At 45.6% G+C, this 16,372-nt stretch overlaps 1 protein-coding gene across 4 annotated transcripts in view; it reads right to left on the bottom strand.

Annotated features, from left to right (window-relative positions):
* The window catches only part of AGTPBP1 (ATP/GTP binding protein 1), a 567,598-nt gene that overhangs the window by 245,018 nt on the left and 306,208 nt on the right, over positions 1–16,372 (bottom strand). For all 4 annotated transcript variants that reach the window (XM_029617286.1, XM_029617267.1, XM_029617279.1 and 1 more), the window contains 2 exons: positions 11,832–11,919; positions 3,071–3,215 (listed from right to left, as the gene is read on the bottom strand). In XM_029617286.1, the coding sequence (XP_029473146.1) occupies positions 3,071–3,215; positions 11,832–11,919 (233 nt within the window). The remainder of the gene's footprint in view (positions 1–3,070; positions 3,216–11,831; positions 11,920–16,372) is intronic.

Genomic DNA, 16,372 nt, shown 5'->3' with positions numbered 1-16,372 from the left:
ACAATATAAAAGGAAATGGCAAACAAATAAGAAAGGGCAGGTGGGGTGAAAAAAAGCCTGTGACCAACCGATTAGAAAACCAAGATCAGACAGCAAAGGTAAAAAAAAAATTACTTTTTAGTGATTGGCAAATGTAATCTTTGGTAATGTGCAAGAGTAGCACTTTCTCTATGCGGATCTCACAATGTACGAGATCAGCATGGAGGAAGTGGAAGCCCACCTGGCCTGCACAGAGGAGGCAGCAGAATGGGCTTCATTACAAGTAGCAGCAATCGGCGCCTCCCCAATAGCCATGCGGCAGCAGTGACAGTGGCAGCAGAGGAATGAGAGAGGTTCTGAGGTTAATGGCAAAAGAAAGAGAGGGGGGTCTGCCTTTAGTGTGTGCATGTGTATGAATGGGACTCTGCCTGGGGGTGTGTGTGTATGAATGCATGGGTGCCTGCCTGGGGGTCTGTGTGTGTGAGAATGAATGTGTGCATGCCTGGGGGATGGGGAGGAAGTGGTGTGAAAATTAATGGGAGCCTGCCTGGGGGTCAGTGTGTGTGTGTGAGAATGACTGGGAGCTTGCCTGGGTGTGTGTGTTTGTGTGTATGTGAGGGAGCCAGTGAGTGTGAGAGCATGAGTGTGTATGAGAAAATCCAGGGGAGTAAGAGTTTGTGTGGGAGGAGGGGGTGTGGAGGGGGAGAGATTGTCTTAGAGCCTGAGAGTGTGTCAGTGTCTGTGAGAGCGAGAGGTTATGGTGGATATAAGAGCATGAATGTGTATGTATGTGACAGTGTATGTGTGAGAGAGAATGGACATGTGAGTATGTGTGAGAGAGAGAGGATAACCTCCTAATCCTCGACAATATCAGGGTGACTGGAAATCAAGAGCTCCCATAGAAGGGGACAGCAGGGGCTTTTTAAAATCCTTATTAGTTTTAATTATTGGGTGTTATTTGATATATGTGCTGTTTTGAAATATTTTATTGGTGTTTGGGAAATTGTAAAGAATGTATATGATTTTAATTAATAAAAATTCTATTTTTCAGTAGTTTTAAAATATTCTTTTATTATGGTTTTACTATTATAACTGATGCTTTATGTTTCTTGATTTTATTTGTTGTATGAGGAATGGTGGTTCTGTTTTTCCATTGTTAATACACAGACTCTGGCTTCTTGGAGTTTCCATTTCAGTTTTTGTCTAATTTGTGCTACTTTATTTTGTATTCTGTATTTGGTGAGGGTCATCTCTGCTCTGTGTGTGTGACCATGGTGAGAGAATCTGCTAGCATGTAGTGTCTTATATAGGGATCTATAGCAATCGGGTTTGTTTTGTTTCCTCAGTAGGTGGTGTATTGGTATTCTAGGACCCAGTGTAATATTTACCCTTGCTTTTTCATAGGTAGGGTTATTGTTGTTTGAATCTTTGGTGTTATTACTGTTATGTTCCAATGGGATTGCAGTATAGATTTCGAGTATCTGTTTTGCGGGGTTTTGTGTTAGTTCACAATGTGCCTGACAGTGGAAGGTGTTTGTGCTGCTGTTACTGTGAGGTGACACCAGAATTTGAAAATATCTTTTAGTATGATGAGCTGTAAGGGAAACATCCAAGCTCCATTGTTTGGGGGAATTTCAATGGATGCACAGTTACAGAACTGGAGGTGCAGGATTTATATTGACATTCTGTCCCCCTTCCTATAAATTCCAGACTTCACTCTCATAGCCATATAGAATTAGTTGAATGAGGCTATCAAATAATTATATAGTGTGAAACTGGCCAGCTTTTTAAAATTATGCAGAAGACCCTTTGGACTTTTTTATTAACACCAAATATTCAAAAGCTGTGTTCATCCCATCAAGCTCATATATCTCATTAAAGAGGTAAATTGAATAACACAATAACTTTGTTTTATTATTATTACTCATAAATTATAACAATAACATTCATCTTGGAATATTATATATATTTAATATAAATGAAAGGTTTTCATGCGATAGGTTGTGTCGTGAAACATTTTATTATGTATATATTTAAGGAAACATACATAAATTGTCAAAATACATTTCGTTCGTTTAACCTTTAACCTCTGGTTTGCTAGTAGACTGAATTACTGTGTCCCGAAATTATGTTTGTCTAAAAAGTGTGTCACCAACATGAAAAGTTTGGAAAGCTCTGCTCTAGCATTTGCTTATGGACATTCTAAATTATGTTATTTTCATTTTTATTTCTATATGCATTCACAACTTTCTTATTAGCAGAAGGTACAAGCAGAATAGAAACATTCTCATCTGTGTGCTATTTACCTACAACCATCTGAGTTACTTCAGTCTTTACCACAATCTCTGTATTAGGATGTTCTAACTTCCCTATTTTGCAAATATCCTTGGAAGATACCTCCCCTTGAACCATGTGCTTTTGAGCAACTATCTGCTCTATCTCCTTTTTAAATGTTGGTATCAGCAACAGGATTTCACCCTGGTCATGGTGGAGTCTAATCCAATAGAATAGCCTCCTCCTTCCCCATAATGTTCCCCAATTTCAAACAAATCTAAAGCCCTTTTCCCTGTAATATTGTCTCATCCACGCATTGGTGCAGAGCCTGCCTCTAGGGTCCTATGGGTGGAATATGGAGCATTTCTGAGAATCCATAATCCCAGCAATTATGGATTTCAAATGTATACCTAAAAGCCTAAATTTAGCCTTCCTTTGTCTTGGACCTACCTAAGTAACTGGTACTCACATGTATTATGACAGCTGGCTGCTCCTCAGCACTTTATAAAATGTTATCTAGGTGATGATTGAGGTCCACTATGTTTGCACCAGGCAGGCAAGTTATCAAGTAATCTTCATGCCTACCAGTCACCCAAAACAATTACCCTTTTCACTTTAATGCTATTTTGACATAAAAAGAAATACATTCATATGAACTCAACTATTTAGCTGAATTTAAAAAAATAAAAATCCATCTGGTGATCAATGACTCATCATAAGTCTGCTTACGGTCAATCAAGAGCCAGGAAACATTTAGAAAATAGATATCACTTCTGTAACAAATTAGTGAATTAACCCAGGCCAGCAATAAGTTTACCTTTAACGTTGAGTATGTGTATGGATAGTGGTAGGCAAAGTAACAGACATCATCCTTGTGAGGGAAGCTCACTGAAAATGTAATTGTGTAGTAGGATTTTCCTTTCTGACCACCAGTAGCAATTGAACTTCGAGAGAAATGATTTCTACAAAAGAAAAATTAATGGATTTATCATTTCATGTCTAAAAGCAATCCACTTCAGTCATAAATCTTTAAGGGTGGATAGACTGCACAGTGCAGCATCTTTTCAATTAAACAAGAAATGGAAAATAAGATAGCTCAACTTCAATTACAATAAAATTACAGGTGGCATCAATTTACTGAGGGCTAGCCACAATGCTGAGTAGTTTTAGAATGTTAGTAGAAATCCAAATATTAATTATACTTCTAATTAAATATACAGAAATGACTGTCTACAATCTATAACACTCATTTGTACTACTGCCAGTCTTCCATCTTATTCTCTCTCCTTGCTCTGTTTCTTCTGTTTTCTCTACAGGTCTATCTTCCATTTTTGCCTCTAAATCCACCTTGAAACTCCCAACACTATCTAATGTTTAGTATAGTTAGTGTAGCTGTGTTTAAAAAAGGATTGGATAAGTTCTTGGAGAAGAAGTCCATTACCTATTAATTAAGTTGACTTAGAAAATAGCCACTGCTATTACTAGCAACAGTAGCATGGAATAGATTTAGTTTTTGGGTACTTGCCATGTTCTTATGGCCTGGATTGGCCACTGTTGGAAACAGGATGCTGGGCTTGGAGGACCCTTGGTCTGACCCAGTATAGCATGTTCTTATGTTCTTATGATAAGCTGATAGTTGTTCATTAATCTGTTGCTCCTAACAGATCTGAATGTTAATCATGCTGTAAGTGATAGCCAGTGTCAGGGCTGTATTTTTTTTTTTTTTTTATAGCTCATGTGTGTAAACTGAAGCACAAGGGCAGTGAAAAATTTGCTCAAAACAAATGGGTCTCCAAGACTCAGAACATAAACAAAACCACTCCTCCTTCAGCAAAATAGATGAGATAATTTTCAGTGTAGCAATAGACAGTGCACTGTTCTAATGCCTGCATGAGTCTGGCAAATTTAAAGATCACAGGCCTTATTTATCAATGATTTTTTTCCCTATAAGCAAAGAACTAGGAAAAGCCTTGGTAAATCTAGCCAATGCTTTAACAGTTTCAAAGGTATACACTATATTAAAACAGATTCATGCAATCAATCAAATCTCAGGGAATTTTAATGTACTATTTTTAGGAGGGGAGGAGAGGAGAAAGCGCAGTTGCTTACCTGTAACATGTGTTCTCCTAGGACAGTAGGATGTTAGTCCTCATATATGGGCGACATCATAGATGAAGCCCAGCATGCCACTATCCGCGCGTCCACGTGAGGTCTCCCTTCAGTCTCGAAACAGATAAAAATACAAGCGAAAAAATAAAATAACAAAACAAAAGGAGAACCCAACTCTCCGTGGGTGGGTTTCCTGAGGACTAACATCCTACTGTCCTAGGAGAACACCTGTTACAGGTAAGCAACTGCGCTTTCTCCTAGGACAAGCAGGATGGTAGTCCTCACATATGGGTGAATACCAAGATCCAGGCTGTCCCAGTGATAACCTAGACCAACAGTTACTGAACAAGGTGCCAATGGGCACAACAACTGAGGAGCCATTGGTCAATAGGGAGCAGCCTGGTTCCAACCAGGGGCCCTAGGCAGGAAGAGTTGGGTCTAAGCCTGGAAGAGATTACCTAGGAAGGCACTGTCTTGATGACCATCCTTGTCCAAGCAGTAGTGGGCAGCGAATGTGTACAGGGAATGGCATGTCACTGCTCGACAAATTTCGGCAACGGGAACCAAAGTTGCCATGGCACACATAAAGCAAGCTTTTTCTTGGCCTGCAAACTGAAGGCCAGTTTGTGCATAGCAGAAGACGATGCAATCCATTAGCCAGTTAGATTGGGTCTGTTTACCCACCTCCACGCCCAATCTATTGGTATCGAAAGAAACAAAAAGTTGAGTGGACTGCCTTTGACCAGCTGTGCATCTAAATAGAAAGCCAAAGACCTCTTGCAATTCAAAGTATGAAGAGCCCATTCCCCTGGATGGGCATGAGGCCTGGGAAAAAAGGTGGATAAAAAACGGACTGATTGATTTGGAAATCAGTCACAACCTTCAGCAGGAACTTCAGCAAGACTGCACCATTATGGAAAAACCTCATGTATGGCGGGTACATAACCAAGGCCTGAAGCTCACTGACTCTACAAGCCAAAGTGATCGCCACTAGGAATATAACTTTCTGGGTGAGGACCTTTGGATCACAAGAGCACAAAGGCTTGAAGGGAGGACACATGAGGCACACCAGGACAATGTTGAGGTCCCAAGACGCAACAGTAGGCTGAGGAAGGGGGCTTCAGTTGAAGCAGACCCCTCATAAAGCAACCCACTAAAGGCTGCACCGATATGGGTATGCCAGCGACCGGATGGTATGCACTAACAGCACTGAGATGAACACTGACTGAGCTGGTCTGAAGCCCAGACTCAAAAAGGTGACATAAATAGTATAAGAACTGGGGAAGGGGGCATGTGAATGAATCCAAACCATGCCTCGCATACCAGGTGGAGAATCTTCTCCATTTTGACATGTAAGACTTCCTGGTGGAAGGCTTTCTGAAAGCCACCAGCACCTGGAAGACGTTTTCCAAGAGGTCTAGGGCTGAAGGACTAGGCACTCAACATCCATGCCGTCAAGGCCAAAGCGTGGCGGTTCGGATGGCACAGAGCACCCTGGTTCTGAGTTATCAGATTGGGCGCGGTCCCCAGCTGGATGGGATCCCTGATTGATAGATCCCGAAGGAGAGGAAACTAGACCTGCCGGGGCCAGTAGGGCGCCACAAATATCATGGTTCCTCAATCCTGTTGAAGCTTCAAGAAAGTCTTCAAGAGGAGAGAGAGAAAGGGGGATACATGTACAGGAGGCCCTTCCCTCAATGAAGGGAGAAGGCGTCAGAGGCCAGACAACCATCCCGTGCGATCAGGGAGCAAAAATTGCTCACCTTGCAGTTGTCCGGGGAGGCGAATAGGTCCACATCCGGGGTTCCCCACCGGTGAAAACTCCGGGCTGCCACTGTCAGATTCAGGGACCAGTCGTGCGGCTGAAAGGAGCGGTTTAGACGGTCCACCAGCATGTTCAAAGATCCAGGTAGGTGTCACTTGCAGTGACATCCCCTGTGACAGAGCCCAGGAGCAAATCTGCACCACCTCCCGACAGAGGAGGAATGATCCCATGCCTCCCTGCTTGTTGATATACCACATCATGATCTGGCTGTCCGTCCAAATCAGGACTTCCTTGTGTGACAACCGGGCTCAGAATGTCCAGAGGGCGTAACGAGTCACCTGAAGCTCTAAGAGGTTTATCTGACAGAGAGCTTCCTGAGCAGTCCAGTGACCTTGCATGTGGAGGCCATCCACTTAGGCTTCCCAGCCCTGAGAAGAGGCATTGGTAGTAAGGACCACTTGAGGCAGTGCAGCGTGGAAGGGAGTCCCCAACTCTAAACTGGAGAGATTCTCCCACCAGGTCACAGAGATCCTTAGAGGTTGTGTGACGAAGAACATAACATGGGCCTCGAGGTCCTGGAATGCCTGCTGCAATTGCGACCACAACTTCCATTGTGCCCTTCACATGCACAGGCAAGCGAGCAAAGTAACATGGACTGAAGCCGCCATGTGGCCCAACAAGCGAAGCAGAAGATGGGCACTCACATGCAGACTGCTGCATAGAACAGTTGCCAACGATGTGAGAGCAAGAGCCTGATCGCGGAGCAGAAATGCTTTCACATGCACTTTGTCCAACCTGGCTCCTATGAAGTCCAGCTGAGGAGACGGGCAGAGGTGAGATTTTGGCTAGGTGATAAACCCCAAGGACTGTAGCGTCTGCATGGTCAGGGCTAAAGCATCCAGCACCCTTGTGCGTGAGTCGCTTTTGACCAACCAGTCATCCAGGTATGGGAAGATGTGCACCCACCACCACCAGGCATTTAGTGAAGACGTGAAGGGCTGAGGTTAACCCAAAATGCAGCACCCCTCAACTGGTAGTGAGCCTTCCCCACCACGAAGTGAAGGTCCTTTCTGTGGCCAGGGAAGATGGCTATGCGAGTGTAAGTGTCCTTGAGATCGAGGGAGCAGAGCCAGCCTCCTCTTTTGAGGAGGGGAACCAGAGTGCCCAGACAGACCATTTTGAGTTTTTCTCTTCTGAGAAATTTGTTTAATGCCCTGAGGTTGAGAATGGGGTGCAAGCCTCCAGTTCTCTTTGGTATGAGGAAATACCTTGAACAGAACCCCCGGCCCTGCTGAGGTGAGGAATGGGCTATACCGCTCCTGGCATGAGAAGGGCGGACAGATGAACCCCACGATGGACATGGGGGAGAGTTCTCTGGAATCATTCTGAAACTGAAATGGTACGCCATGCGAACTATGGTAAGGACCCATTGGTCCGAAGTGATGGCCCCCCAGTGGTGGGCGAAGCCAAGAAGCCTGCCTCCCACTGGGGGATCCAGCGCCAGAGGTACGTCTTGCTGACTCGTGCTCCCTTGCTGCCAGTCCAAAAGCTCATAGCTGGGGCTTGCTGGGGTGCTGGCTGGGGCCTAGGTGCCCGCTGTTGATGGGAACAGCCCCTGGAGCTAGCACGGGGTGTGCGAGTCCGAGAGGTGGGGAGATAATACTTCTGCTGCCTATAAAAGGACTTCCTGGAGCATGGTCTGGAAGGCATCCTGGCAGAGGAAGGGGCGTCTGAAGCACTAGCGGAGAGCTGTTGGAGGGTTTTATGGTGGTCCTTCAACTTAGCAACCACATCTCTGACCTTGTCCCCAAAAAGGTTGTCAGCCGTGCAAGGAAGGTCAGCCAGCTTCTCCTGCACCTCTGGATGAAGGTTGGAAGCCCAGAGCCAGGCCATCCTACCAGCGTTGATGCCCATGGTGGCCACACTGGCTGCTGTCTCAAAGATATCGTAGGTGGATCTCACCTCATATTTTCCAGCCTCCAGATCCTGCAGGACAATGGCAGAAAGCAAGTCCTGCTGCTGTTGTGGCAAGCTTTCTGTAAGTTCCTGGACCTGTTTCCACTGGTTTCGGTTATACTGGGTCATGTACAACTGGTAGGAAGCGATACGGGTGATGAGCATAACGCCCTGAAAAACCTTCCTATCCAAAGCATCCAGCTCCCTATATTCTCGCACCGGAGGGGCAGAGGCATGGGTGTAGGAGCGCTTGGCCTTCTTGAGAGCGGACTCCACACCCACAGACTGGTGAAAGAGGTGACGCCTCTCAAACCCTATGACCTGCTGCACCAAGTAGGTGGCGTCTGCCTTCCTAATCACTGGAGAAATGGAGATCAGATGTTCCCACATTTGAGGGAGAAATTCCTTAAAGATGTCATGAATGGGAACAGCCACTATCTCCTTAGGAGCGCCAACACATTGGAGGACCTCCAACATCTTATGTTGTGTATCCTCCTCTGTAAGAAGCTGAAAGGGAGTAGCTTCTGCCATGGCCCTGATAAACCCCACAAAGGAGAGGTCCTCCGGAGGGGGGCTAATGCCTTTCTTCTGGTGGGAAAGGCTCAGAGAGGGGGTCGTCCAAGAATTTGGATGAGGACTCTGAAGAATCATCCCCCCACGGGTCATAAGGGCCTTCTTCCTCACTGAGGCCATTGTGGGCAAGACCTGTGGAAATCCCTAGCCCTGGGCTCTGAGGGCCTCGAAGGCACTGAGGACACCACGGGAATCGATGGTCCCACTGGCAACAGGGGAACCGGGGACCATGGGAGGCCAGAGGGCCCAGGCAAAAGCTCAGGGAACAGAGGCTTCGGGACCATGGCACTGGCTGCATCTTCCTCCTCGGAGGATCCAATGATGGGAATCACTCCCAAAGGGGGCATTGGTGACTGCTGGGGAACCGAAGGCCCCTCAGGCACTGGTTGCATTGTAAGGCTGCTGAGGACATCCAGAACCTTGAGCAGGGGCACCAAAATAAACAATGGTGGCTCCAACACCAGCATGGGGACCAGTGGCAGCTCAAACACTCTGCAGAGCTCGGAGCACCGAGTTCTGCACCCTGCAGTCCAACTCCTCCTGAAAGTCCGGTGAGGCCAAGACTGAGTGAGGGGGAGGAGGTATCACTTGTGCCTCTTCAGTTCTCCGAGGAGGCACAGTACCCAGCACCAATATCAGTGGGGAACGCCTTAGACTCCTGAGTTTATCAGAGGATGGGACAGCTTTGGTGGCAGTACGGCAGCTGACAGTACCACACAGGAACTGGAGCCATGCGCCAACGGTGACCAGTGTCTATGTTTGCGGGATCTCCCACGGCGCTCAGCCTGGTCTTTTCCCGGCGCCAAGAAGACGGAGGATCCTGATGTCTTGGAAACCAGTTAGATCATGGAAGACCGATCACCATTCCCTCAGTCTTTAGAAGATGTAGTTGGAAGGGAAGCGAGAGGGAGCATATCAAGAGGCTCCCCTCGACCCACCAGGTGTCGAGAACTGACATGGGTGTGGATGAAGTGGACTTTTTGGGACCAAAAAGTTTCTCCATTTTATCGAGTCACACACGACTGCCTTGGGGGTCAGCTGACACCCTCGGACGTCGTGCGAGGCCGCCAGGCAGAGGATACAAACCTCATGAGGATGGACATGGTCCGTGGGGCATGGGGGGCAAAGACGAAAGCTGGACGACGCCATGAAAAAACAAACAGTGCGTGGGCAATGACCAGAGGCCACCAAGACGTGGGATGCTGAGAATCAACCGTAAAAAAGGAGGAAAAATATTTTTACCTACCACGCTGAGGAGAGACACTGACCGTGAAGGGGGACCCATCGATGGAGCAGGGAAAAAATTCCAATTTTAAGCACAAAAGGCAAAAATGAAGCAGAGTTCCACAACTGCAAGGCAACTGCACGGCAGAAAAAGAGAGACTGAAGGGGACCTTGTGTGGACGCACGGATAGTTTTCCATGCAGGGCTCCATCTGATGATATCACCCATATGTGAGGACTACCATCCTGCTTGTCCTAGGAGAAGCATGAAATAGAAATTATTACTTATGAAATCATCGGAGCATAAATTTCATTAATTTCAAAATGACAAATATACATTCAAAATGAATTGTGTTATATTTCAGAGGCCTAGACTGTAACACAACATAAGTATTTTTAAATCTGAGGGCATGCACTGCACAAAGCTTGATTTTTACACCAAACATCAACTTTCTTCTGTCTGCTTGCTCTGAAATTAATTACAGTGTCAAACAATACTGGTGCAATTAGAACAAAGTATGTAGTAAACAAGAGTATCACACCAGGCAAATGATTCTGGCATACTTTGAAGATTCCATGCTCATTACTCTGTCCATCCTTAATGTAGAAAAGTACTGAAGTGACAATACTGAAAAGATGGTACAGGCACAAAAGGCAAGATTAAAGTTATTTAAATGAGAATCTTTCTATTACATGAGCAATTTTCCAAGCATAAACATCTGCCACTATATGAGTTCATATATTTGTACTGAACTCACAATTCCCTTTTAGTGAATATAATATTAATTCATCTGGGATGATACTACTACTATATTGTACAACACAAATTATCTAATGAGATAATTAAAAAAAAAGGTTGCATTTACAGCACCTAAGATGTATAATGATAATCAGTTTTCCAGATTTCCTGACCTTTTCAAAGTCAGATTGCTTGTGATTTCAGTTGCTGTGACAAGTTGTTTTTAATTCAACTGTGCATGTCTCTTCCATCCAGGCTGCAGCAACCCAGATGTGCATGCTACAAGCCTATCTAGCCCACATACGGCAGGCACAGCATGTCGCACAAACAGGATGCCTTGGCACAGGATCAGCAAGGATGCTGTGGTTGGCCTAGAATTATGAAGGGGGAGGGTACAAGGGAGAACGTTAGAGTTTCAGGCTTGGGGGAGAGGGTGATGGGGCCAGAGAGAAGGAGAAGAGTCCAGGAAATGCCTTTTTTATCCACCATTTTTGACTGGCAAATTCCACTATTGTACAACAAAATGTATTTTCTTTCTTGCGGTTTTACACGTTTTTGATGATTTGCTTCTTTTCCTTCAGTTACACTCCCCTTTTTGGAAAGTCCCTTTCCAAGTTAACTCTTCAGATGTTAATGGTGCAGTCATGATTTAGAACCCGATGCCTGCAGGTTCTAAAGCGTTGAAGCAACTGCACTAAGCAAATCAAAGACTTCTACATGCTTATCATGTCAGAACATTTATGAGCAATTCGAGCTTGCTCACAAGCACAGATAATATCTAATCCAACAGCAAGGCTCCCATCCTCCCCATCTTTTCTTCTACCTAGCAATAGACAACCATTGACAGCAAATATTTGTTTCATTGTCTTAAAGTAGGAGGCAGCCTTCCTCATGCCTTCACAGCAAGCACATTTGCTTTGGTGCCTTTGAAAAAATAAATAGGTGCTTGGATCTCCTTCGCATACAGACAATAATGGTAGAGTACATGTCTTTTCCCTCCACATTTAAATGTAACTGCACTGCAGACTGCTAAAAGAATAAAAATCCCAGATATCTGTGGGCAATTCACAATATTCTTCAGGACACTGCATTACCTGACAGTCGTCTGGCTCTTTTTTATCAGTCTTCACTGCCATGGCACTAGTACAGCCCTTCTTAGACTAAATTCCCCTCTGAATTCAGCAAGCATCGGATGATCACCTACAAAACTTACTTGTAGTAGCAAATGTCAGTTCCAACACGAGCCCACCATGGCCTGGCACGTAATGCCTCCTGAACTGAATACATTAGGGGCTGCATACCTTTAACAAAAAAAAAATGAAAACAATTCAAAACGTGGGCCAGGCAGGGTGACAACCACAGGATCCTGCTTCTCGTTCTGCATTTGCATTTATGGCTGGGAAATAAAGTCCCAGTGCACCTTGGCATACACAACAAATCAAGGTGGCATGGGTAGGTATCTGTTTCAGCAGAGGCAGAGAGAATACAGGAGGCAACAGCAAGGGGGAGACACAAAACTAACCAGAGCCGAAGTTGTTTATCAAAGTTTCTCCTCCCATTCTGTGGATATGGGAACAACTTCTGAGAAGTCAGGCCCAGTTTAGGTAATATAAATATTCCATTCTGACCTCAACACAGCAACCTCCGACATTTGTACACCATGCACATAAAATTAGTTATTCCCTTATTATATGGCTCTCATCTATACTTATTTGATTTGGTAATTAAGTTATGCAATTATGTATTATAATCTTTCAAAAAATGAAATAAAGCTAAATTTGCATAAACAAAATTAACTATATCCTTCATTCAATAACACTTGGAAAACAAGAAAAGAATTCCAAGTGTGTGCATTTATTATCTAAGAAGTGGCAAATAGAATTGTAATCCCCTGTTAAGTATCTGTTCCTTGATAAGCCTCAATCTTCAAAAGCATCACTGGGCAGACAATGAGAAGCTTGCACTGCTTGACATTACCATGGAAAATTCATGTGCCAAGGATTGCTAAAAGCATGTCTATTCAATTGAACTCTTATCAACTTAGAGAAATCTAATTTTTATTTAATTTGCCCAAAAGATATTTCCAGTGGGATAGGATTACCAGACTCTAAAGAGGCACATTTTCATATTCCTGAAACTTAATGGTCTTCCTTTCTCTGGTATCATACAAACCTTCCCTGCTAATAGCTGGATAAAGCAGCATGGTTTGGTGGCTTAGTTCACGTCAATGCACGGAAATAAAGATCAACAAAAAATGATATATAAGGCAATACCTTTTTATTGGACTAACAACAGATTTCTCAACTAGCTTTTGGATATTACACACCCTTCTCTAGGCCAAAATAAAATGAGTATGTAAAGGCTGATACTGCTTGAACGTACAAGTGATTCACTCATTACACTACAAAGCCGGTGTATGTGTGGGAGGGTGGGGTTTGATGTGTTAGAGTGGAGAGAAGACTGACAGCGAGACAGGATTCTGTCTGATAATGGGCAAGGAAGCCCCTGTCCCTATCAAGAACTTTTATATTTGTTTTGAAATATCTGATCATTTTAATTTCAAATGTCTTATGGTATCTGGATAGTTCTGAATTTCCCCTTCGGCATGCTAATCATATGGTTAAAGTTGCATTGGTCTGGCCTGGAAAAATGTTTCCTCATAATATCTGAAATGTCTGGTTTGGTCTTCAAACAATTTTACAATTCTTTTAATGATTTTCATCCTTTAATCAGGTTCAAAACAGACTAATTAACAGAAAGAATTAACGTTTTGGATACCACAGTGAATTACTTGTATGTTCACTAACCTTTACCTGCTTATTCTGTTCTGACCTGATGAAGGGAGTGTAGGCCTCGAAAGCTAGTCAAGAAATGCATTGTTAGTCTCACAAAGTAGCACTTTCAGTACATGTATTTTTTGATCTTGATAGTGAAGATAATACCAGATGTCTCTATTTAAGAGGTTCATATTCAGTAAGCCAGCAGGCAGACCCAGTTATCTGCCCAGATATTCAAAGGGATAAACATCCCCCTGAATACACCAACCTAAAGATTTCCGGCTACACTGAACCAGATAACTTAAAAACCCACCTGGCTATGCTTGAATATAACTGGTTAGGTTTTTCAGTTATCCAGCCTTGAATGGCCGAATAATTTTCATAGATAGCTGGTTAAGAGGCAATGTAAACAAAACAAAAAGGGCTTTCTCAGCCTGCTGCCCAAATTCCTACCCCTTCTTCCCAATATGTTTTAACTGGCCCTGCGAGGCCAAGCACCCTTCACCACCCCAAAAACATTTTCCAGGTTCACAGATTGCCCCTATCCCCTCCTTCCCTTTTTTTTTTTTTTAAAGTTCTGTTATGCCTGTCTGTCGCAGACGGCTGCGACCGCGAGTACTCACAGCTTGTTCTGCTTTCCTACCCTCTCCAGGTCTCCTCGCTGCACGGGCCTCTCTGCATCCCCGCGGGCCTCCTCACAGAGGCATGGACGCCATTACTTCCAGCTCCAATGTCAAGTCCTCCTAGGCGCGCGCACACGCGTCACAAGTCCCGCCTTTGAAGTCACTTCAGCGGGAACCTCGAAGGCGTCACCTGTTAATGATGTCATCGGACTCTGGTATTTAAGCTCCTGCTTCGCCCCCAGCAAGCCAAGTTGGCAACAAGTTCCGTTCGAGTCCTACGCCTGCCTTGTTCTTGAGACGTCGCTCCTGTTTATGTCGTGGACCCTGTCTGGCACCCGCTCCTCGGGGGGTCAGTGTGCGCTCTACGGGGACCTGTTCCCTGGCCTACCCTGCTCCTCTTGGGTTCCATCTGGCTCCCTGCTCTACCTCGGCTCTCCTGAGGAATTACTGCAGCGACTTGTGAGTTCTCAGCCAGCCTTCGCCGCTCCTCGGGGTTGCATCGTATTCTTCAAAGACTGTTTGTGCCTTCCCGCTCCTCGGGCCGCGCTTACCTACTCCAAGACCACCCTGAGCTTCCCCGCTCCTCGGGGCTTGCTCCTTGTGATTCCACAATTGACAGCTGTCCCACTCCATGGGCCTGTTTCCCCAATACTCAGCCAGCTACCCTTCGATCTCCAGGTACCTGTCTACGTGAGCTATTGAACTTGGGCTCGGGCTCTCCGCCCCAGGGGGTTCGCCTACACTCTCCCTCTATGCCCACTGAGCTGTAGCTCCACCCCTCGGACTGCACCATCGGAGAATATCCTGCTTGGCTGTTCGGGCGCCCATCATCCCGTGATCTGCCTGGCACCCTCTCTCTTTAGTCTCTCCAAGTGTCATCTACAGAGTGCTACCCTACGGGGGTCATCTCCTGGTCTCAGGGGCTCTCGCCTCAACTGTGCACAGAGCTTCCCTACACTCCAACACCTCGCCTCCTGGCGGTGCGGACCTGTGGGGCTCCTCCCCACAGGCTGTATCAACTCGCACCTCAGGCCAAGGGTCCACCTACACACTAATCATAACAGGTTCCCTCTCACCCCTACCTCATTCTCTACTCACTTGCAACCTCAACATGTACCCCCCACACCTGGAAACCCTCTGCTGGGAGCAAGTTTACCTCTTACCTGTTCCCGGTGCTTCCGGCCCATCTATGATAAGAAAAGCACAGGAAGTGTAAACTACAGGTAGTTTATGCTTCCATCACTTCTTTTCTCAGTGCAGACACCCTAAACGCCAGGATTGGTACCTTGCTCCTGGCAGGGGGAGGTTTCCAGGTTGGGGGTTACATGTCATTGAGGTTGCAGGTGGGGGAGGAGGGATAGGAGGGAGCCTTCTAAAACAAAAGCAAAATGGGGAAAGAGGGGGGTGGAGGGGATATTCCTAACTCTGGAAATTATTTTAAGCCTTTGGTGGAGTTTTGGGGGGCTGCTCAGCCTGGCAGAACCAATTAAAACATACTGAGGAGGAAACAGGGAATCGGGATGCTGGTTTACAAAGCACTTTTTTTTTTTTTTTACACAGCATTTCTTAACTGGATATCTTCAAAGATATCTGGATAAGTAGCAAATTATCCAGCCACACAAGGCCAGATAGCAAATGTTGCTTACCTGATGTAACAGGTGTTCTCACAGGACAGCAGGATGTTAGTCCTCACAAATGGGTGACATCGAGGATGGAGCCCCAACCACGGAAAACTTCTGTCAAAGTTTCAGGAACTTTGACTGGCCCCTACTGGGCATGCCCAGCACGGCACCAACCCTGCAGCCAGCAGGGGTCTCCCTTCAGTCTTGTTTTCAAAGCTACAGGCCGTGCCGAAAAGATAAAATAAAAACGAACCCAACACCGCGGGGTGGCGGGCGGGTTTCGTGAGGACTAACATCCTGCTGTCCTGTGAGAACACCTGTTACATCAGGTAAGCAACATTTGCTTTCTCACAGGACAAGCAGGATGGTTGTCCTCACAAATGGGTGAGTACCGAGCTGAGGATGTCCTGACTTGCACCAAATGTACCCAACGGCGTGCAACAGGCACAACAACTGGGGAGGAATTTGGTAAGGACATCCGCACCCTACCGGGAGGTGGAAGGGTGTTGGTACATCAAGTTGGAAAAAGGTTACGCAAGACAGATTGGCCGAAGATGGAATCTTGTCTTCCAGCTTTATCCAAACAATAGTGGGCTGCAAAGGTATGGAGGGAACTCCAGGTTGCAGCTTTGCAGATGTCAGGAAGCGGCACCGATCGAAGGTGTGCTACTGAAGTCGCTATAGCCCTCACAGAGTGTGCCTTAACACGGTCTTGGAAAGGAATGCCAGCTT

Source organism: Rhinatrema bivittatum, chromosome 1, assembly GCF_901001135.1.
Source record: "Rhinatrema bivittatum chromosome 1, aRhiBiv1.1, whole genome shotgun sequence".
NCBI lineage: Eukaryota > Metazoa > Chordata > Amphibia > Gymnophiona > Rhinatrematidae > Rhinatrema > Rhinatrema bivittatum.
Note: the sequence above shows the minus strand (reverse complement) of the source record. Positions and strands in the feature narration are given on the sequence as shown.